The 21,835-nt window shown below is 49.6% G+C and overlaps 1 protein-coding gene across 50 annotated transcripts in view; it reads right to left on the bottom strand.

Annotated features, from left to right (window-relative positions):
- RTEL1 (regulator of telomere elongation helicase 1) overlaps positions 1–21,835 on the bottom strand; it is a 44,570-nt gene that overhangs the window by 15,018 nt on the left and 7,717 nt on the right. For all 50 annotated transcript variants that reach the window (XR_011431094.1, XR_011431092.1, XR_011431100.1 and 47 more), the window contains 8 exons: positions 19,576–19,651; positions 18,794–18,878; positions 16,088–16,153; positions 15,166–15,319; positions 2,293–2,331; positions 2,145–2,223; positions 1,013–1,110; positions 321–376 (listed from right to left, as the gene is read on the bottom strand). Coding sequence is in view for 40 of the 50 variants with exons in the window: in XM_070247978.1 (XP_070104079.1) it covers positions 321–376; positions 1,013–1,110; positions 2,145–2,223; positions 2,293–2,331; positions 15,166–15,319; positions 16,088–16,153; positions 18,794–18,878; positions 19,576–19,651 (653 nt within the window). In the remaining 10 variants the exon portion in view is untranslated. The remainder of the gene's footprint in view (positions 1–320; positions 377–1,012; positions 1,111–2,144; positions 2,224–2,292; positions 2,332–15,165; positions 15,320–16,087; positions 16,154–18,793; positions 18,879–19,575; positions 19,652–21,835) is intronic.

The following is a 21,835-nucleotide window of genomic DNA, read 5'->3' as shown; positions in this document are numbered from 1 at the left end:
CACGTTTTGACTTTCCTCTGAGAACTTGTTTCAGGAAAAAATCTGAGAAAACGTGTGGGCAGCATGCCAGGCAGGAGCTGCTGGGCCTGTCTAAACACCAGGGGCACTGCCAGCATGGCCGGCTCCCTTGGAGGCCACGGGGTGCCCTCAGGACGAGTGGAAAGGAGCCTGCGGGTTGCTGATTTGAAGCTCATGGGGTAGGCACTGTGTCCTGCCTCCAAATCAGGAACCAATTACCACTCTGGAAGAAGAAGCAAGTGCCCACGCAAACTTCCACCAGGAAAGGAGAGGCCGCGTCCTCCTCAAAGGCTGGTCCTTACCTGGATGATGTCTGCGAGCTTCTGCAGTCCTGCTGTGTTGGTGAACAGCCCTGCACCTGTGAGAGCACAGGCACTGACCATCCCACGCCATCAGGGGAGGCTCCAGACCCTCGGCCTCAGGAGCCAGCGCAGCTCATGCCGCCAAGCTCCGCCTCGACCCAGTTTCGGCCATGGGGTGAGCCCTCAGAGGGCAGCTTGCCCACTCTTCACAGTGTAACTCCGGGGGGGCGGGGGGGGGGGTCAGTGGGATGAGAAAAGAGACTCTGTGGCCAAATAAGGCTGGGGAGGCTTGGGCGCCCCCCCAGAGCCCAGGAATGAGGTAAGGCCAGTGTCCAAGGTGAGACAAGACCCTCCCCAGCAGAAGTGGGTTCTGCAGCATAGCCTCTGGGAAGTAGTCCCATGGAAACCCTCTGAGTGGACACGGGCCACAGGCAGGGTGGGGAGGTTGGGGGAGAGGCCAGTGAGACCCAGAGCTCACTGACCCAACTAGGACCCTCGCTGCTCTCCTTAAAAGGGGCTGACAGGGAAATGCCAAAGCTGGATGGTGCTGGTCACATGGCACAAATGCCCCAATCAGAAAGGGAGCTCCAGAGGCCAAGTCCCTGCTCCTGAGGGTACAGCAGTTGCAGCCCTGAGCCAAGGCCCCAGGGAGCCTCAGGTGGCCACAGACGCAGGGTGGGCTGGGGACTCACGTCCTGCCAGGTGCTGGATGATCTGGTCCAGGGAGTCCAGGATGCAGCCCTTGGTCTGAAACGTTATCTGGGCTTCAGCAAACAGCTCGAAGATGTAGCTGCCGACAAGAGAGGAGGCTCAGGCCCGCAGGAGACCAGGCCGAGCTGTGGGAACCCAATGGCCAGCGGCGTTTCAAGTTTCCTTCACTCAGAAACAAGCTGTGAGCCCTCTGGGGGAGGCGAAGCCTGGAGGGAAGAGGCCTCTGCCCTCAAGAGCCCAGGTTGGGGGAGAGCTGCTTGCTGGAGACCTGCCTTCCGAGGAAAAGGTAGAGCCCCAGGGCTCAGGCCTCAGATGGGGGTCAGGAGGTGGTCATCAGGGCTCCCTGAGGCGGTGGCTGTGGGCAGGGACCCTGAAGAGCAGCTGTGGAAAGAGAAGGTAAGGAGCGCAGCGGAAGCTGGAGGAGGACCAGGGAAAGCCCTGTGGGTCTGGGCACATGGAGGGTGGCGGGATGGGGCAGGCAGAGGAGCTTGGTTCATCTGGGAAGTGACTAGGGGCCCTGCAAGGGGCTGAGCACAGTGAAGCAGATAGGGGCTCAGGGAGAAGGCAGGCAGCCCAGTGCTCCAGCCCATTCCGGAACATTCCACACCTCAACAAACCCAGGCCTGGATCCCAGCACAGCTGTCAGCTGTGCACTAGCCACGATCCCTCATCTGCCTACAGGAAATAAACCCTGCTGCCCCGGGCTGCTGAGAAGACTGGAGGTCTGTGGAATGCTCAGAACATTCTGGGCCAACTAGAGGCCTAAAGAGGTGACAGGTGGCACTTCTCATCCTAACAGAAGATGCACACGGAATCAGGTGTCTCGTTCTAAAAGGTGACTGCACTGGAAACTAAGGGCTGGACCAGGAAGACTCAGCCCCAGCAGTGCCAACAAGCGTGTGGTCCCAACACCCTCAACCATCCAATGAAAAGCTGGCAGCCCCTCCTGGGCCTCCCAACATGAAACAAGCCCCACTGGTGTGTGACACCAGCAACGCCCACCGGGTGGCCAGGGCCAGGTGGAACACTGCAAGGACAGAGCCCCAGATACCCATTTTCCATCTCAGCACCAGGCAGAGCCGGGGGTCAAGGGGTCAGCTCCCAATCCCTCACCTCCCTGGCTTGGTGACGCCGTTGTCATCTCCAGGCAGCTCGACAGCATCAATGGCCCCCTCCAGACGAAGCAGGATCACTGAGAGACAAGGGCTGGTCAGGGGCAGGTCCCACCAAGCAGAGAGCAGGAGGGGAGGGAGACACTTACTTTTGAGCTTTGCAATGTCTTCCAGCTCCATGTTCAGCCCTGGCAAGAGAAAAGCGGGCAATGCACTGCCTGCACCACCCAGCTCCACCACCCGCCTCCAGAAGAGCCGTGCCTGGAGTGTCCACGTTGGGAGGCCAGGAGACGGGAAGGAGAGGAGGCTCTACAACCCCTGCAGCCCGGACTTGACCTGGAAGCAGCAGTGTGAGCTTACGGGTGTCTCGCCTTTAGAGACACTGTGTGAACATGCACATGTGGACACGATTTCTAGCTCCATCCACCGGAAACCCAGGACAATGACCAACCCAGCAACAGGGAGCGTCCCAGTGCCCGCACCGTGGGTCTTGCGATACCATCTCCCATCAAAAGAAACCAGGGTTTCTTGGAGATGTGGCTGATTCCAGGTCTGAGGCAGGAAAAGCACGGATGAGTGTGGAACATGCTGACTCCCCATCAGCCACCACTGGGCCACGTCAAAAGGACACAGGAGCCAACGAGACAACAGCTGAAGATGGGACCCCTGAGTTCAATAGTGATGAGACTCACAATGAACTAAAACCATCATCTGTGTTTAAATACACATGCCTGCTGATGACATTAAAAACTACTCCCCTCCTGAGGGTGACAAGGGACCAATAATAAGTTGGGAATACAGGAGTGATGTCAGCATCATGGCAGAGTGAGCTTTCCCAGTACTCTCTCCCCTCCACCAAAGAACAAAAAAGATATTCACACTCCAACAGAACACATCCACACACAACAAAAAAGACATCGGAGAGATCCAAGCAGCCATACTATGACGGAGGGCCGAGAGGTGGGAGCTCCCCTTACAGCAGGTGGAACGGGGTAAGAGAAAACTTCGCTCCCTCCCCAAAAGACTGGGATCCGGCACCACATGCGGCCTCCGAGAGGGAAGGAACGGGGGAGGGGATACTCGTCCTCGGGAACATCAAAGATCCCTGAGATACCTCGCAGCCTAGGGGCAAGCCCCTACCAAGGTGAAAGCTAACGCGGGGGTGACTTCATCAAGCCAACACCCCAGGAGAGCAGATAGCGAGGGCAGAGCAAGAAAACCCAGAGAGCACGCAGGAGAAAGCGCCCCTCCCACAACCCGCCCAGTGCCGGCTCAGTGCCTGGGATCCTGGCGGAATGCAGAGAGCTCAGAATATGCAGTGCTTGACCCACACCCAGTGGCAACAGGCGGTAACTGCGACCAAATAAAACCATGCGCAAAAACAGAGCCATGCCCTCTAGCAGTATCAAACATCATGTTAAATCTCCAGACCAGTACCCAGACATCGGTCCTGAAGACACAGAAATATGTAATCTGAATGACAAAGAATTCAAAATAGCCGTCATCAAAAAATTCAACGAGGTAAAAGAGAACATAGAGAAACAATTCAACGAGTTCAGGAGCTACTTCACAAGAGAGATTGAAACTATAAAGAAGAATCAATCAGAAATATTGGGGATGAAAGACACAATGGAAGAGAGAAAACAAAACATGGATTCCCTGAATGCTCGAATGGACATCACAGAGGAGCAAATCAGCATAATCAAGGACAGACATGTTGAAATGCTCCAGACAGAGGAGGAAAGAGAAATACTACTAAAAAGAAATGAAGAAAGTCTCTGAGAAATATCTGGCTCCATTAGGAAATGCAACATAAGAATTACAGGTATTGCAGAGGGAGAAGAGAAGGAGAATGGAGCAGAAAGCTTGTTCAAACAAATGATGGCAAAGAATGTCCCAAACCTAGAGAAGGAGATGGAAATCCATGTGGAAGAGGCTTCCAGATCTCCTAGACTTGTCAATGTAAAAACACCTACTGCAAGGCATTTAGTAGTGAAACTGGCAAAAGTAAATGACAAAAAAAAATACTAAGGGCAGCAAGGCAGAAGAAAATAACCTACAAAGGAACCCCTATCAGGCTCTCAGCAGATTTCTCTGCAGAAACCGTACAGGCTAGGAGATAGGAGAGACTGGAACGACATATTCAAATCTTTGAAGGACAAAAACTTTCAGCCAAGAATACTCTATCCAATGAAAATATCCTTCAGATATGGAGAAATAAAAACTTTCCCAGACAAACATAAGCTAAGGGAATTTGTAGCTACGAGACCCCCCACCACAAGAAATCCTCAAGAAGGCCCTCATACCTGAAAAAAAAAAAAGAGAGAGAAAGGAGTTACAAAGCATGGAGTAAGAAGATAAATAGGTAGACAAAAGCATAAAATTGTAGCTATACATCAGAACAGGTTAGCAAATACTCAAGTATAGCATTAAAGATAAAGGGAAGGAAAACACCAAAAACAAAGATAACCTTGTCATTGTAACCATAAAATCATAACACAAGATGGAATAAGATGTGAGAAAAACAACTTAGGAGGGGAAGAGGAAAGGGACTGAATCAGTTTAGTCTAAGAAAATAAGAGGCCATCAGAAAATGGACAATCTTATCTATGAGATTTGAATACAAACCTCATGGTAACACCAAACAAAAAAGCACAACAGAGACACAAATAATAAATAAGGAGAAAACAAAGAAACACAACATAAACTACATAATTCAATTGGTAGACCAAAATACACAGGACGAGAAACAAAGGAAATGCAGGAGAACTGGCAAACGAGTGATAAAATGGCAGCGTTAAGCCCTCATATAACAACAATCACCCTAAATGTAAATGGATTGAATTCTCCAATAAAAAAACAGAGACCCAACAATATGCTGCCTCCAGGAAACACATCTCAGCTCCAACAACAAACACAGGCTCAGAGTGAAGGGATGGAAGATGATACTCCAAGCTAATGGCAAACAAAAGAAAGCAGGTGTCGCGATACTTATATCAGACAAAGTAGACTTCAAGATAAGACAGGTAAAGAGAGACAAAGAGGGACAGTATATAATGATCAAAGGGACACTCCATCAAGAGGACATAACACTTATAAATATCTATGCACCCAACACAGGAGCACCAAAGTACATAAAGCAACTATTAACAAACCTAAAAGAAGGTATTAACAGTAACACCCTAATAGTAGTGGACCTCAACACTCTACTCATATCAATGGATAGATCATCCAGACAGAAAATGAACAAAGAAACAGTGGAATTAAATAAAAAACTAGACTAGATGGACTTAATAGACATATATAGAACACTCCATCCAAAACCAGCAGAATACACATTCTTCTCAAGTGCACATGGAACATTCTCAAGGATAGACCATATGTTTGGAAACAAGGTGAGCCTCAGTAAATGTAAGAAAATTGAAATAATAACAAGCATCTTTTCCAATCACAATGCTGTGAAGCTAGAAATTAATTATAAGAAAAAAGCTGAGAAAAGGACAAAGACATGGAGACTAAACAACATGCTATTGAACAACCAATGGATCATTGAAGAAATTAAAGGAGAAATCAAAAAATATTTGGAGACAAATGAAAATGAAAACATACCATACCAACTCATACGAGATGCACCAAAAGCCGTATTAAGAGGAAAATTCATCGCAATACAGGCTCACCTTAACAAACAAGAAAAATCCCAAATAAGCAATCTCAAACTACAGCTAACTGAATTAGAAAAAGAAGAACAAACAAAGCCCAAAGTCAGCAGGAGAGAAATAATAAAAGTCAGAGCAGAAATAAATCCTATTGAAACAAAAAAGGCAGTAGAAAGGACCAATGAAACAAAGAGCTGGTTCTTTGAGAAGATAAACAAAACTGACAAACCCCTAGCCAGACTTACAAAGAAAAAGAGAGAGAAAGCTCAGATAAATAAAATTAGAAATGTGGGGCTGGCCCAGTGGCCGAATAGTTAAGTTTACGTGCTCTGCTTCAGCAGCCCAGGGTTTCACTGGTTCGGATCCTGGGTGCAGACATGGCACTGCTCATCGGGCCATGTTGGGGCGGCATGCCACATGCCACAACTAGAAGAACCCACAACAAAAAATATACAACTATGTACCAGGGGCTTTTATCTTTAAAATAAATAAATAAATAAAATAAAATTAGAAATGAAAGAGGAGAAATAACAATGGATACCACAGAAATATAACAGATTATAACAGAATACTATGAAAAGCTATATGCCAATAAAAGGGACAATCTAGAGGAAATGGATAAATTCTTAGACCCTTACAACCTCCGAAAGCTGAACCAAGAAGAAACAGATAATCTGAACAGATCAATCACAAGGAAAGAGATTGAAACACTAACAAAAGTCTCCTGAAGAATAAGCCCAGGACCGGATGGCTTCCTCGGAGAACTCTACCAAACTTTCAGAGAGGATTTAATACCTATCCTTCTCAAGCTATCCCAAAACATTAGGGAAGATGGAACACTTGCTAACACATTCTATGAGGACAACATCATTCTGATACCAAAGCCTGACAAGGACAACACAAAAGAGGAAAACTACAGGCCAATATTGCTGATGAATATAGATGAAGAAATCCTCAACAAAATATTGGCAACACAAATACAGCAATATATCAAAAGGATCCTACATCATGATCAAGTGGGATTCATACCAAGGACACAGGGATGGTTCAACATCCGCAAATCAATCAATGTGATACACTACATTAACAAAATGAGGAATAAAAACCACATGATCATCTCAATAGATGCAGACAAAGCATTTTACAAGATCCAACAGCCATTTATGATACAAACTCTTAACAAAATGGGGACTGAAGGAAATTACCTCAACATAATAAAGGCCATATATGACAAACCTACAGCCAATATCATACTCAAGAGGGGAAAAGTGAACGCCATCCCTATGAGAACAGGAACAAGACAACGATGCCCATTATCACCACTCTTATTCAACGTGGTACTGGAGGTTTTGTCCAGAGCAATCAGACAAGAGAAAGTTTTATAAAAGAAATTCAAATAGGGAGTGAAGAAGTGAAACTCTCGCTGTTTGCAGACATGATCTTATGTAAAGAACACCCTAAACAACCCATCAGAAAATTATTAGAAATAATTAACAACTACAGTAATGTTGCAGGGTACAAAATCAACTTACAAAAATCAGTTGCATTTCCATACTCTAATAACCAACTTACAGAAAGAGAACTCAAGAATACAATTCCATTTGTAATCACAACAAAAAGAATAAAGTATCTAGGAATAAATTTAACCAAGGAGGTGAAGGACTTATACAATGAAAACTATAAGACGTTATTGAAAGAAATCGATGATGACATAAAGAAATGGAAAGATGTTCCATGCACATGGATTGGAAGAATAAACCTAGTTAAAATGCCCATACTACCCAAAGCAATCTACAGATTCAACGCAATCCCAATCAGAATCCCAATGACATTCTTCACAGAAATAGAACAAAGAATCCTAAAATTCATATGGGGCAAGCAAAGACCCCAAACTGCTACAGTAATACTGAGAAAAAAGAACAAAGCTGGAGGCATCACAATCCCTGACTTCAAAATGTACCTCAAAGCCACAGTAATCAAAACAGCATGGTACTGGTACAAAAACAGACACACAGACTAATGGAACAGAATTGAAAGCCCAGAAATAAAACCGCACATCTACAGACAGCTTAATCTTCGACAAAGGTACCAAGAACATACAATGGAGAAAAGACAGTCTCTTCAATAAATGGTGTTGGGAAAACTGGACAGCCACATGCAAAAGAATGAAGGTAGACCATTATCTCATGCCATACACAAAAATAAACTCAAAATGGATCAAAATTTGAAGATAAGTCCTGAAGCCATAAAACTCCTGGAAGTAATATAGGTAGTACACTCTTTGACATCAAATTTAAAAGCATCTTTTCAAATACCATGTCTTCTCAGACAAGGGAAACAAAAGAAAAAATAAACAAGTGGGAGTTCATCAGACTACAGAGCTTCTGCAAGGCAAAAGAAACTAAGATCAAAACGAAAAGACAACCCACCAATTGGGAGAAAATATTTGCAAATCATATATCCAACAACGGGTTAATCTCCATAATATATAAGGAACTCACACAAATGAACAACAAAAAAACAACCAGCCCGATCAAAAAATGGGCAGAGGATACGAACAGACATTTTTCCAAAGAAGATATACAGATGGCCACCAGACACACGAAAAGATGTTCAACATCACTAATCATCAGGGAAATGCAAATCAAAACAACACTAAGATACCACCTTACAACTCTTAAAATGGCTATAATCACTAAGACTAAAAATAACAAATGTTGGAGAGGGTGTGGAGAGAAGGGAACCCTCACACACTGCTGGTGGGAATGCAAACTGGTGCAGCCACTATGGAAAACAGTATGAAGACTCCTTGAAAAACTAAAAATAGAAATACCATATGACCCAGCTATCCCACTACTGGGTATCTATCCAAACAACCTGAAATCAACGATCCAAAGTAACATATGTACCCCTATGTTCATTGCAGCACTATTCACAATAGCCAAGACATGGAAGCAACTCAAGTGCCCATCGACCAATGACTGGATAAAGAAGATGTGGTATATTTACACAATGGAATACTACTCAGCCATAAAAAAGACAAATTCATCCCATTTGCAATAACATGCATGGACCTGGAGGGAATTATGCTAAGTGAAATAAGCCAGACTGAGAAAGACAGACACCAGATGATTTCACTCATATGTGGAACATGAACAAACACACAGACAAAGAAAGCAGTTCAGTGGTGACCAGGGGAAGGGGGTGGGGGAGGGCACATGGGGTGAAGGGGAGCACTTATGCAGTGACAGACAACAAATAACGTACAACTGAAATCTCACAATGATGTAAACTATTAGGAACTCAATTAAAAAAAATAAGTTGGGAATAAATTCAAACTCCCAAATTTGAAAATTGGGAAAATAAAGGGGGGGAGCGGGAATCAAGCATTTATCCTGCCTTCCTACAAGAATGGTATCACCATGGGGCCGGCCCAGTAGTGCAGCAGTTAAGTGCACATGTTCCACTTTGGTGGCCCAGGGTTTGCCGGTTCAGATCCCGGGTGCTCAGCAAAAAGAGGAGGATTGGCAGCAGATGTTAGCTCAGGGATAATCTTCCTCAAAAAAAGAGAATGGTATCACCAAACAGCAGATGAGGTGAATGGTAACTTTATAAAATTATTCCTGACCAATTCAATGACAGAGTCAGCATGTCCCTCCCCCCTCAGAATCCCCCAATAATTAATGAATCTAGGCACTGAGCATAACGGCATTACTATCAAAACAGTGAACCCACTGCTGTGTGCCTCCTGATGAGAAAAACACACCACCACCTGAGTCCAGCAAGGGCCACAGCGGATCTCACCATCTACACGCCAGGAAGAGAGGCCTTAGGAGAAACCAACCCTGCTGGTACCTTGATCTTGGACCTCCAGCCTCCAGAAGTGGGAGAGAATAAGTCTGTGCCGTTGAAGTCACCCAGTCTGTGGTATTTTGTTGAGGCAGTGCAAGCAGACTAATGCACATGGGAACTCCATGTTTAACTTTCTGAGGAATAGCCTGCTTTCCATAGCAGCTGCACCATTTCACATTCCCACTAGTGATGTACGTAAGTTCCAGCTGTTCCACATCCTCATCAACTCTTGTCACTGTCCATCTTGTTGATAATAACCATCCTCCTAAGTATGAAGTGGTATCTCATTGTGGTTTTCATTTGCATTTCCCTGAGGACTAATGATGTGTCTTCATGTGCATACTGGCCCATTTGTACATCTTCTTTGAAAAAATGTGTTTATATCATTCGCCCATTTTTAAACTGGGTTATCTTCTCCTTGAGTTATAAGAGTTTCTGACATATTTTAGATTGGCAAAAAATTCCCTCTGTTCAGTGGGTTATCTTTCTGCTTTCTTGATGGTGTTCTCTAAAGCACAAAAGTCTTTAAATCTGATGATGTCCAATTTATCTATTTCTTCTTTCGGTGCTTGTGTTGTTGGTGTCATTTCTAAACAATCACTGCCTAACGCACGGTCATGAGATTGACACCTATGTGAATAACCCCCACTTCTTAAGTGTGACCTTCTCCAAAAGAGGACAGAGTGGAAAGGAGGGGCAGACCCTCCTTCCTATCAGGTGAAGACCCTGATAGAGATGACCTCAGCCAGAGGATCAAGGTCGACATCAAGAGTTGTCAGTCACACTGAGTTGACAGTATGGACACTTGATAGCATGTGACGAAAAGGTCACTTTATATCTGCGCTCTTCTTCCCACAACCCCAGTAAATCCAAGAGAAAAACATCAGACAAATCCCTATTAAGGGACTTTCTACAAACACCTGACCAATCCTCCTCCAAAGCATCAAGGTCCTCAGAAACAAGGAAAGTCTGAGAAACTGTCCCCGATAAGAGCAGGGTAAGGAGAGGGGACTAGTGTCCTGTGGTCTCCCGGGACAGAACAAAGACAGCAGGTGATAACTAAGGACATGGACCACTTCACATCTATTAGGACAGCCATTATTGAAAACACATAGTCCCTGAATTGCTGAAAAGATGTTCAGTTTCACTTCTAAGAGAAAAGCAAATCAGAATCACATCAAGACCCATTTTCATCTATTAAAATGGCAAGGGTAGGGTCCGGCCCCGTGGCTGAGTGGTTAAGTTCGTGCACTCCGCTTCAGTGGCCCAGGGTTTCACCAGTTTGAATCCTGGGCGCAGACATGGCACCGCTCAACAGGCCACGCTAAGGCGGCGTCCCACACGCCACAACTAGAAGGACCCACAACTAAAAATATACAACTATGTACTGGGGGTCTTTGGGCAGAAAAATGAAAAATAAAATCTTTAGAAAAAAATGGCAAGAGTTAAAAAGACTGACGTCATATTCTGCTGGTAAGGCCCTTAGGACACAGAGGCTTGTGCCTGCTGCTGGTGGGAATGCAAACTGCTCCCCGTGACCAGGGCGTCTGCAGCATCTGACAGGGCTGCCAACAAGTCACTGTGAACTCCACAGCCCTGCTGCCTGGAATTTACCCTGAAGAAACACCTTGAGGGGCCAGTCCCATGGCTGAGTGGTTAAGTTCGCACACTCCGCTTTGGTGGCCTGGGGTTCACCAGTTTGGATCAGTGGCGCGGACATGGCACCGCTCCTCAGGGCACACTGAGGCGGCATCCCACACAGAGGAACTAGAATGACCTACAACTAGAATATACAACTATGTACTGGAGCTTTGGGGACAAAAAAAAAGAGGAAGATTGGCAACAGATGTCAGCTCAGGGCCAATCTTTAAAAAAAAAAAGAAACACCTCAAACATGATGAAAGTACGGATGCACTAGGTTACTCGTGACAGCACAGTCTGTCACCACAAAACACTGGAAACAATCTACATGCCACACCAATGGCTGGACAGACATGGAAGATCCAGAGGAGGGAGCCAAGAGCCAAGGAGAGGGGTCTCTGTGAGGTGAGGCCTCCCAGGACGCCTCAGAAGAGCAAGATACAGACAAGTGTCGACAAAACACAACACAATCCTGTGTGTGGGAGACAGAGAAGAGTAAGTAAAATATACCTGTATCTGCTTCTTTTAAAAAAAGCAAAGAAAGGGGGCTGGCCCCGTGGCCGAGTGGTTAAGTTCCCGCACTCCGCTGCAGGTGGCCCAGTGTTTCGTTGGTTCAAATCCTGGGCGCGGACATGGCACTGCTCATCAGACCATGCTGAGGCAGCGTCTCACATGCCACAACTAGAAGGACCCACAACGAAGAATATACAACTATGTACCGGGGGGCTTTGGGGAGAAAAAGGAAAAAATAAAAATAAAAAAATAAAAAAATAAAAAAAAAAGCAAAGAAAGAATAAACCGGAAACTAATAGGACACTTACCTTGACTGAACTACGACTGCAACCTCTGCAACCACGTTAATGTTTTGAATACTCAAAAAAACAGTAATGATAAAATCATCACGAATGGAGAAAAATGGAGTAAAAAACGAAATACAAACAGAAACAAATGAGCCTAAAATGAATAATATAACCACAATGAAGCAGGAGGAAATAACCCAAGACACTTTTGAACGTAGTATTTTGACCATGTGGTCTCAGACTACTGACAAAAAGGATGTGCACACATATCTAGGTCTATTGAGTAGACTTTCATTCCTCACAAGTGGGTTAGCAATTCTAAAACAACCATGTGAGTGTTCTAGGATCAAACAGGTAAGTAAAATACTGAGGAAAACGGAAGCTGCTTTTCTATGATTAGAAAGGTATTACAAATATGGGAGGGGAGAAAGCCAGAATGAGCTGTGTAGCACTGGACTAGAACTGGAGGGGAGAGCACGAGCTGACCATTCTACACACACTGGCACGTGAGTGTGGGCGAGTGAATGAATGTAAATACTCAGATACTGAAATAGAGGCGTAAGTATGTAAAAGACCTTCCCTACAGGAGAATTCCAACTAAGGAATGAAGAATAAGAACATTCGCCATTTTGCAAACATCATGGTAATTATTAATTCAGGGAAGAACCATTAACAGATGCCACAAATTAGTTAAGAATTACAAATGGGAAAACAGTAACTTCACAGCAGAAAAACCAGGCAGGCATCGTTTAACCGTGATCGCCAATAATGTGACAGACATGCTGAGTCTCATGATACGCTGGACTGAGGACACAGAACTTCTGGGTTATTCCTGCCAAAAGACAGCAACTTGAATCAAACCACAAGGACACATGAGACAAATCCAAGCTTCCAGGCGAGCGGGGGGCTCCTGGGGACCTAGGCCAGAGAGATTCAGGAGGGCTCAGGCCAGACCTGTTTTCACGCTGCTGCTGCCTCTCCTCCTACTGACACACTATCTGCCTTTCCCCCTCTTGTCTTGCGAATATACAGTACAATTTTCCACAGGCCACATGTGGGAGGCTGAAATGGCCCCCAAAGATGTCCCAATCCCGGGAGCCTGTCAACATGCCACCCTCCACGGCAAAAGGGACTGTGCAGGTGTGATTCAGTCAAGGACCTTGAGATGGGAGATGACCCTGGATTCTCTGGGTGGGTCACTGTCAACACAGGGGCCCTTCCAAGTGGAAGAGGGAGGCAGGGTGCCAGAGTCAGAGGGGATGGGACGATGGAAGCAGACGCTAGAGCGCTGTGGGGCCACGAGCCTAGGAATGGGGTGCCTCTAGAAGCTGCAAGAGGCCAGGAAACAGATTTTCCTCTGGAGCTGCCAGAAGGAAGCAGCCCGCTGACCCATTTTGGACTGCTGAGAACTGTGAGACAGTAAGACAGTAAGTTTGTGCTGCTTTAAGCCACTAAGTCTCTGGTCATTTCTTACAGCAGCAGTAGAAAACACACACAGCATATGATGTGTGATATCACAGCACATCAAATTTTTTAAATACAGTTATTTTTTCAGAAAAGTGTTTTGTTAACATGTTATAGATTGAATTATATCCTCCAAAAAGATACGTTCAAGCCCTAATCCCTGATGCCTGTGACTGTGAGCTTATTTGGGAATAGGGTCTTTGCAGAGGCACTCAAGTTAAGATGAGGTCACAGTGGACTAGAGTGGCCCTAATCCAGTGACTAGCGTTCTTAAAAGAGGAAATTTGGACACTGACACAGGGGGAGAAGACCGTGTGAAAAGGGAGCAGGGGCTGGAGTGATGCGTCTACAGGCCAAGGACTGCCAGCAGCTACCAGAAGCCGGGAGACAGGCCTGGAACAGATGCCCATGGAGCCTCCAGAAGGAGCCAACCCTGCCAACATCTGGATTTCAGACTTCTGGCCCCCAGAACTGAGAGGACAGATTTCTGCTGTTTTACTCCTCCCAGTTTGTGCTACTTTGTTTCGGCAGCCCTAGGAAGCGAATACAACGTGTCATGGTCTGTTGTTTAGATGAATAAGCAAACGAATTTTTAAAAATTTTTCAGTTTTCATTTCTAATACAGTGATTATTGATAAACTCACATAAACCAAATTCAGTGAGTTTTAAGAATATAAAGTTTTAAGGATGTAAAAGGTCCTGGAGCCAAAACGTTGCAGAACCTCTGTGCTAAACAAATGTATTTACAACCCCTCCCTGCACCAACGCAGGTGCACGAGTGCATCAGAGGAGGCCAGAGACCCACGCCCAGAGGGCAGAAGGAGTTGCCTGCTGAGAAGGACAAAGAGGGAGCCCACCCGCCAGGGGACTGTTTCCTTCGGGGTCTGTTCATGGGCATGACTGTAAAGGGAACGAGGAAGCTGAGGCTGTTCTCGCCCACACCCCATGTCCCACATCTGAGAGAAAGACACAGGAGGACATCTGACGATGTGCACAGTCCAGGGTATAAATGCTAAACCCCACAGGAGAACATCTGACGATGTGCACAGTCCAGGGTATAAATGCTAAACCCCACAGGAGAACATCTGACGATGGGCACAGTCCAGGGTATAAATGCTAAACCCCACAGGAGAACATCTGACGATGGGCACAGTCCAGGGTATAAATGCTAAACCCCACAGCAACCACAGAGTGGGGACATCTACTGCAAAGCAGTCTGCGTGAGCCAATTCGGATCCCTCATCAGCCACTCAGAGGCCGGGTGGAATGCATGGACAAAGCAAGCGGGTCCACCAACAATGCCTATGTGCACTGTGACTACCGCTGTGTGAGGCAAACCCCGGAGAGCAAGCTATGAGGAGAGGAAGGTAGTGCAGACAATGCTCACAGCTCGTTAGGAAATGTCCTCATCGTTAAAACACTTGGTTTTCACTTTCACACAGGAGCGGGGAAGTCCACACCAGCTGGGACAGGATGGAATGGCCTGAGGCCCTGAGAAGCCTCTTAAAGAAGCTGATGTTCTCCCCAAAGGTCAACTTGAAAGAAGTCCCTGGGCAGACTCTGGCCTCCAGGACACGAGGCCACTCCACAGCCCATCCCATCAGCCCACCTGAGCTGCTGGAGTCTGCACTGAACTCTAGGAGCAGGTCACCCTGCTGCGCCACCTTGGTCTGCTCCTCCAAAACCTGGTCTATGACGTCCAGTCCAGAGGCCACGTCGTGGGGGGTCAGGTCAAAGGACGCCGATTCCTCACACATTTTCTCCTGAAAGCCCAAGCATGCTGTGTTACAGTGGAGCAGGCACAGGGACTCGGGGACTCTGGGAAGCAGCGATGCGGCAGGGTGCAGAAGGCAGCCCCACCCCATGGTCTCTAAGACAGGCTCACAAACTGGTCCAGAGATGACTATCTGGCCACACTACTGTCTGGAAACAATTCTACTTGAGCTGCCAACATTTCACAATTGGAAAATTTCCCAGTAAAACCAAATTTCTGGCTTCTCTCAAAAGTCGTATCTGACCCACCGGGCCCACCATCCCCCATGGCAACAACTGCTTGGGGCTGAGGTGGCCACTGCCATCCCAGGATGCGAGAGTCTCATGGAGCCTCCCCTAGGCTCCGGAGCATGAACACAGCTGCCCCGAGGAGCCTTTCTTCATGTCCTGGTCAAGGCTGGCCACTCCTGGAAACATAGGGCCCTGAACAGAGGCCACAGGAATGGGCGGAGAGGGGTACAGGTGACATGGAGGGGCTGGGCGGTGGCCCCTTTGAGCCTAAGTGTGGCCACCAGAGGGCAAGTGTCAGGCCAGCTGGCCACCATGGGACAGAAGGGAAGAGATTGAATAAGCTGACGGCAGGAGGGGCCTGTGGGGGTGTTTCACGGAAAAGGCTGACACAGCCGGCCAGCGCACCTTGCCCAGGTCCACTTGGTCCCAACAGCCAGGGAGGCCGGGGTTTGGACAGGTCTGCACCATTCTCCACAGGAAAGTGGGCAGGAGGCAGTGGGTATCGAGAAGGCCGTCTGGACACTCACCACGTTGTGAGCTTCATCAAAGATGACAACGGTTCCTTTCAGGTCGATGCTGTGTGCCCGGCGACTCTGGAGCAAGAGGAGAAGGAGGCTGAACTGGAGCCGAGCAGGGCAGCCACTGCCCCTTAGGGGCCTGCAGAGGCCAGGCAGGGAAGGGAGAGACCAAGGCAAGTGGCAGGCAGGGGAAGGCTCAGGGAGGTACAAGCCTCCTGAGTGCTGGTTACCACACTGCTGGGAGGCATGGGGAAAGGGCCTCTCACACCTGTGCTGGGGGGGCAGCTGGCCACGGCCACCAGGCACTGCCCGCCCCCCGAGGAGGTGGACCTGAGGCATCTGTCCTGGCGACAAGGGAGCAGACAGGCAGCCCCACGCTGCACAGCCAGAGTGGAGGGGGAAGGCCACACCAGCCCTCCACCTGGTACACCCCTGGGGACAGTGCAATGGGAGTGAGCTGGGGTGGGATCTGGCCTCGGTATTTCTTTTCATCAACTTAATTTGAAGTTCAACTTCCATAAAGTGCCCATTATAAGTGTGCAGATGAGTGCTGACAAATGTGAGCGCTGCACAGCCACCAGCCAGAGCAGGAGACAAGACTTCCCCTCCCCACCCACAGGAGCTCTGTGCTGCTTTTTGAGAGCAGAGATCGGATTTGCCTTTTCTAGGCTGTCCTGGAAATGGAGTCAGGCAGCAGGGCCTCCTGTGTCCCCTCTGGGTTGGTGTGTTCTGAGACCCACGCATGTTGCTGCATGTAGTGGCAGGTCACCCTTTTGATCATCTGTAGGCTCTGACTTAGGGACATCCACCTGCTGATGGACAGGGGCTATCCCCAGCTCAGGCAACTGTTAGTGAAGCCCCAGGCACTTGCTGTGCAAGGCTCTGGGGCATCTCCAGAGCAGGGCGCCATGGCACATGCCCACCAACAACGGCCGAGACCTCCATGCTCCATGTCCTCAGTGGTTCTTCTACGTCTACTTAATTTTAGCCATTTTGATGGGAATGCAGGGTCCCCTCTTGTGGCTCTTGTCTGCTTTCCTCAGGACCAGTGATGCTGGATGCTTTCCACAAGCTCGCTGCCTTGGGCACCTGTCTGTCTCTTTGGTGCTGTGCCTGTTCGGACTGTTGCCAAGGGTCGGCTAGGTTGTCTGTTGAGTTACAAGAGAGGTGCAGTCCTCTGGGCCCAGCCCTCTGAAGGACAACTATACCAGGAGCCCTCTTTCCTTTCTGTGACTGGCCTTTAAATTTTCTTAATTTGCCTAACTCTTTCCAAGAGACCAACTTATCGATTTTTGTCTTTATGGCTAGTGTCTCGTGTATCTGAGCTAAGAAGCCATGGCCCTTGCAACTGCAGTGACACATGCTTTCTCCGGGGAGTCTCAGGGTTCCAGCTGTTACTCGCAGGTTAACTGTGTGAAGGACTGGCTAAGATTCATTCTTTTCCGAATAGGCATCCAGCTGTTCTAGCTGCATATTTTGGAAAAGGAACCCAAACCTCTCCTTTCCCCACTGAAACACCTAGACAAGCTTGTTGAGCACCAACTGCCACAGGTGCAGGTCTGTTCTGTACTCACTACTCCGCAACACTGGCTGGCACTGCCCTATCTTCATTTCTGCACCCTGCAGTAAGTCCTGAAGTCAGAACTGCGAGCCCTCCAACTTGGACCTTCTTTGTCAAGATCGTCTTGCTCTCTTAGATCTTTTGCATTTCCATGTAAGTTTTAAAATCAGTTTATCAGTTGTGATATGACTATCCCAGGGTGGGGCCCAGGCCCAGGCGGCCAGCTTGAAAGCACTCATTTGTAAGAATCACATACAACTCCTCAGCAAACCCCACTGGCTCTCTGTGCCCAAGTCTGGGCCACCTCTCAGGACCTGCCCTCACCCTCCCATGCACCTCGCCTTCCGCTCTGCTCCAGCCACTTGCTCCAGGCAACAGGCCAGAGTTCAACGCCCTGGCACACTTGTGCCCACTGCTTGCCCAGGCAGCGGCTGCTCCTTAGAGGCCTCCCTGTTGGTGCAGCCCCGTCTCCACCCTGCATGCTCAGTTCCCCTTAGGGTCCTTACACACCACCAACTCGTGCGCTTACTCTCCCGCTGTCTACCCAGCCACTAGACGCAAAGCTCCACATGGTGGCGCTGGTCTCCCTCACCTCTGCATCCCAGTGCCCAGACTTGCGCCCAGCATGGCAGGATCTCAGTGAACATCTGCCACAGGAACAAACGGATCAACACAGGCCGGACAGGAAGACATCCAGTGCTGTCCTTATGTGAAGTACAAGTCACTGAGCACATGGAACATGATGCCCCCTACGTTAAAACAGGAGGGGCACACAGACGTGCATGCACACGCGTTCCAAGGGATGAGCACAAGAGGAGAATACTCCCTGGCTACCTTATGGTGCCCAACTGCAAAGAGAGAAGCTGAGCTGCCAGGACAAGGTCAGGGACTGGCCCTGGCTGCAGCCTTGGGGTCTCTTCACTCCTGCCAGTCCGCTTGCTCCCAGAGAGTTCAGAATGATCGATCCATGGCCCTGGGCTGCTTACAACTGCCCTGACCAGTGAGGGAGGCCAGGTCGTCCCACGTATGCCTGCTGCTCCGAGCGAGGGTCTGATCCCAGGACCTGAACCAGCAAAGTTTCTGACGGCCCTTCATGAACCCAGGGACATTCTTTTGACATCAGGAATCACCAGCTACACAGGCTGAGACCTCACCTTGGCATCCAACAAGTAGTTGTACGGCATGAAGATGATGTCAGCCTGCTGCTTCAGGTTCCGGGAAAGGTAGTACGGGCAGAGCCTGGGAGCAGGAGAGGAAGAAGGCACTGTGAGCACCACATGCAGGCCTGGGGGGGCATTCTAGGCCCTCAGAGGGGCTCCCACAGGCTGAGGCGGGAGCAGGTGGTCAGGACGGGCAGCAGTGACACTGGGCCACAGCCCTGAAGCTGGGCTGGATGCTGCGTCCTCTGATGGGCACGCAGAGGGAGGAGCCCTGGTGCTACAGGCGGCTCGGACAGAAGCGGAGCAGGACAACAGGAGAGCTGGCTGCAGTGCCATTCACTCCATGCAGTTTCCATCATGTGAGACAAAAAACCCCAACCCTCTTCCAGAGTAGATCAATTAAGTAATCTGAAACAAAACACATGCCCTATCTTATCGCAACTCCAAAAGCCCTGAAGCTCTAAGAGGTCCCAGCAGGCTCAGAGCTGGGATGCCAGCTTGAGAAGAGTGTGTGTTCAGGGAGAAGGAAGAGGACATGCCCCCTGGGTGCTGAAAACCAAATTGGTCCACAACCCATGGTGGTAAGGGAGTGGGGTCCTCACTTCCTATTTGACAGTCCTCAGAAGTGCTGACATTTCTTCATACTGAACAACTGTCAGTTTCATGATTAAAAAAGAAAAAAAAGAAAAGAAAAGAAACGCATGTGCCTGTGCATGCGATGGGAGAGCTGGGCCGGGGAAAACGCAGCTGGCCGAGGCCCCACCAACGGCTCTTACTTGTGCCGGTTCCCACTCTTGACCAGGTCCTCGATGTCCAGGATGGGGGCAGCCAACTCCTGCTCCAGGCTCTTCTCTGTGGATACGAGCAGGAGTGAATACATGCCCTCAGATCCACTGAGTGCCCCAGACCCCAGGGTGAGACGCATGACAGAATGGCTCCTACACAGTGGGCAGCCACCACCCCAGGACCTTCACTTAGGCAGGACTGAGGTACCCAGCCACCTCGAGACTCACCAGAGAGAATCCCTGCCCTGTGGGTCTCAGGGTCCCCCAGGGAGGGCCCCGAACCTGAAGTGATCCTGAGGGAGCTCTGCTCTGCACCCCAGAAGGTGGCTGCTGGCCTGAGGCTGAGCATCAATAGGAGATGGGACCCCTGGGGATGGCGGGCAGCCCCTCAGCCTGTCACTGCCACCCCAGACACTCTTGAGAACACGCAGTGTCTCCCACAAACCCTGCAGGCATCTGTCCTGTAATTAGGCTTCACTGGCAGCAAGTTTCTTCCTCTTGCTTCCCTTTCCCACCTGTGAGAACAGGCCCAGAGTCTCCCTCTAAAGGCAAGCTGGGCTCCGCAGAGCCGGAAGCAGGAATATTGGGCTGTCACTGCCTGCCGGTAACAGTGCATGGAGCACAGATCTGAGGCTGGGCAGACAGGAGGGGCAGGGGGTACCGAGGCAGAGCCCACCCCAGGCCCAACAGCCCCAGAGCCCTTTCATTAGGGTGCAATGGCTGCGTGGCCCAGGGCACAAAGGAGGAGTACAGGCCCCCCAACTTGGCCCACAGGAATCCACTGGGGAGCTGCTTTACCCCAGCGACTGCAGGGCCCACGTCCTGGTGGGCAGGACCAGGGGTCCCCTCTAACAAGCACCCTAAGAAGTTTCAGGACATTCACATGTGAAGCCCTGGCTCCCGGCCCCACTGTGGCAGGCACCAGGACCAGCCTCTAACTACAGAGGCCGGAACACACGGGCTCAGTGGCGACCCACCCCCAAGATGCCCCAGAGACAGCAGGCAAGGGGAGGAGGAAGAGTCAACACTCAGTGTCACCATAGCAACAGACCAGCCAATCCCAAGCTCGGCAGCAGGCCAGCTGGAGAGCTCAGGAACCTTCCTTCAAGGGGCAGCAAGGAGGAGGGGCAATGAGGATGGGGGGCAGTGAGGAGGGAGCAGTCAGGTAGAAGGGGCAGAACAGGTCTCCCAGGGCTGATTCAGTGTGGAGACACCGCAGGGGGGCAGCAGGGCCCTTTGCTTGCCCCCCAGGACAGAGGTTATGCAGGGTTCCAGCTCTACATTTCTCTCCTTACTCCCACACACAGCCCTCCCCCTCCTCTCAGACCCCTTCTGGGGTCTCTGCCCACTTTTCTCCTTCCTCCGAGGGCTGGGCAGCTGCTGAAGATGCCCCCTCACATCCTGCAGGGGTGGGGGACAGGGGAGGCTGAGACAGAGCAAGGAGTGCAGGTTTATGGTGAGCAGACCTCCCCCTACACACAGTGAGACTGAGAACAGAGTAGGTGGGTTGTGACTGAGGAGACAAATGGAGGCCAGAGCCAGCAGGCCAGCTGGGACAGCCGCCCTGCTCTGCCTCACAGGACCTAGGACCGTGGGGATGGGGTCTGCGGCTCAGGGAGCCAACATGCACCAGCTCCAGCAGCACCTCCACTGTGGATGGAAAGCTCCCCTCAGCTCCCACCCCGTTCCCTGGCCTCCTGGCCCCTGCCTGCTCAGGGACCCTCCGGCAGAGGCAAGGGCAGTGCAGGCAAGGGACCCAGCAGATGTGGGCTGGACCAGCAGAGCCGGCGAGCTGACCCACAAGCAGCTGTGGAAAGGTGGCTGGAGCAGGTCCCACCCAGTGCTGCTCAAAGTCGCTGGCCCATGGTGAACAGGGCACCTGAACCCACTACCTTTGCCAGGGATGTAGATGAGGGAGGCAGGCTGGTGGGGCAGAGAGGGGACCACTCCACTGAGCATCATGAGGACGACGCCAGTGCCTGTGCGAAGACAGGTCTGAGGTGGGACGGCTGTGAGCAGAGGGGCGGACAAGGGCCATCAGAGACCCTGACACCTACAGGTGTGATGCAGGCAGAGGAAACAAAGCAAGGCAGTCAGCTGTCCCCTGCCTGGGGCTAGGACCAGCTGACACAGGCCAGAGAGACTGGTAGCTGCCCTCATCTGGGGTCACTGGGGGCCAGGCCGATGCTCAATGCTTCCCATGTACCTTCACTGCTGTCCCGAGGGTCCTCGGTGCCACCAGACCAAAAAA

This window comes from Equus caballus, chromosome 22 (assembly GCF_041296265.1).
Source record: "Equus caballus isolate H_3958 breed thoroughbred chromosome 22, TB-T2T, whole genome shotgun sequence".
Lineage (NCBI taxonomy): Eukaryota > Metazoa > Chordata > Mammalia > Perissodactyla > Equidae > Equus > Equus caballus.
This window is presented reverse-complemented; position numbering and strand designations above follow the sequence as displayed.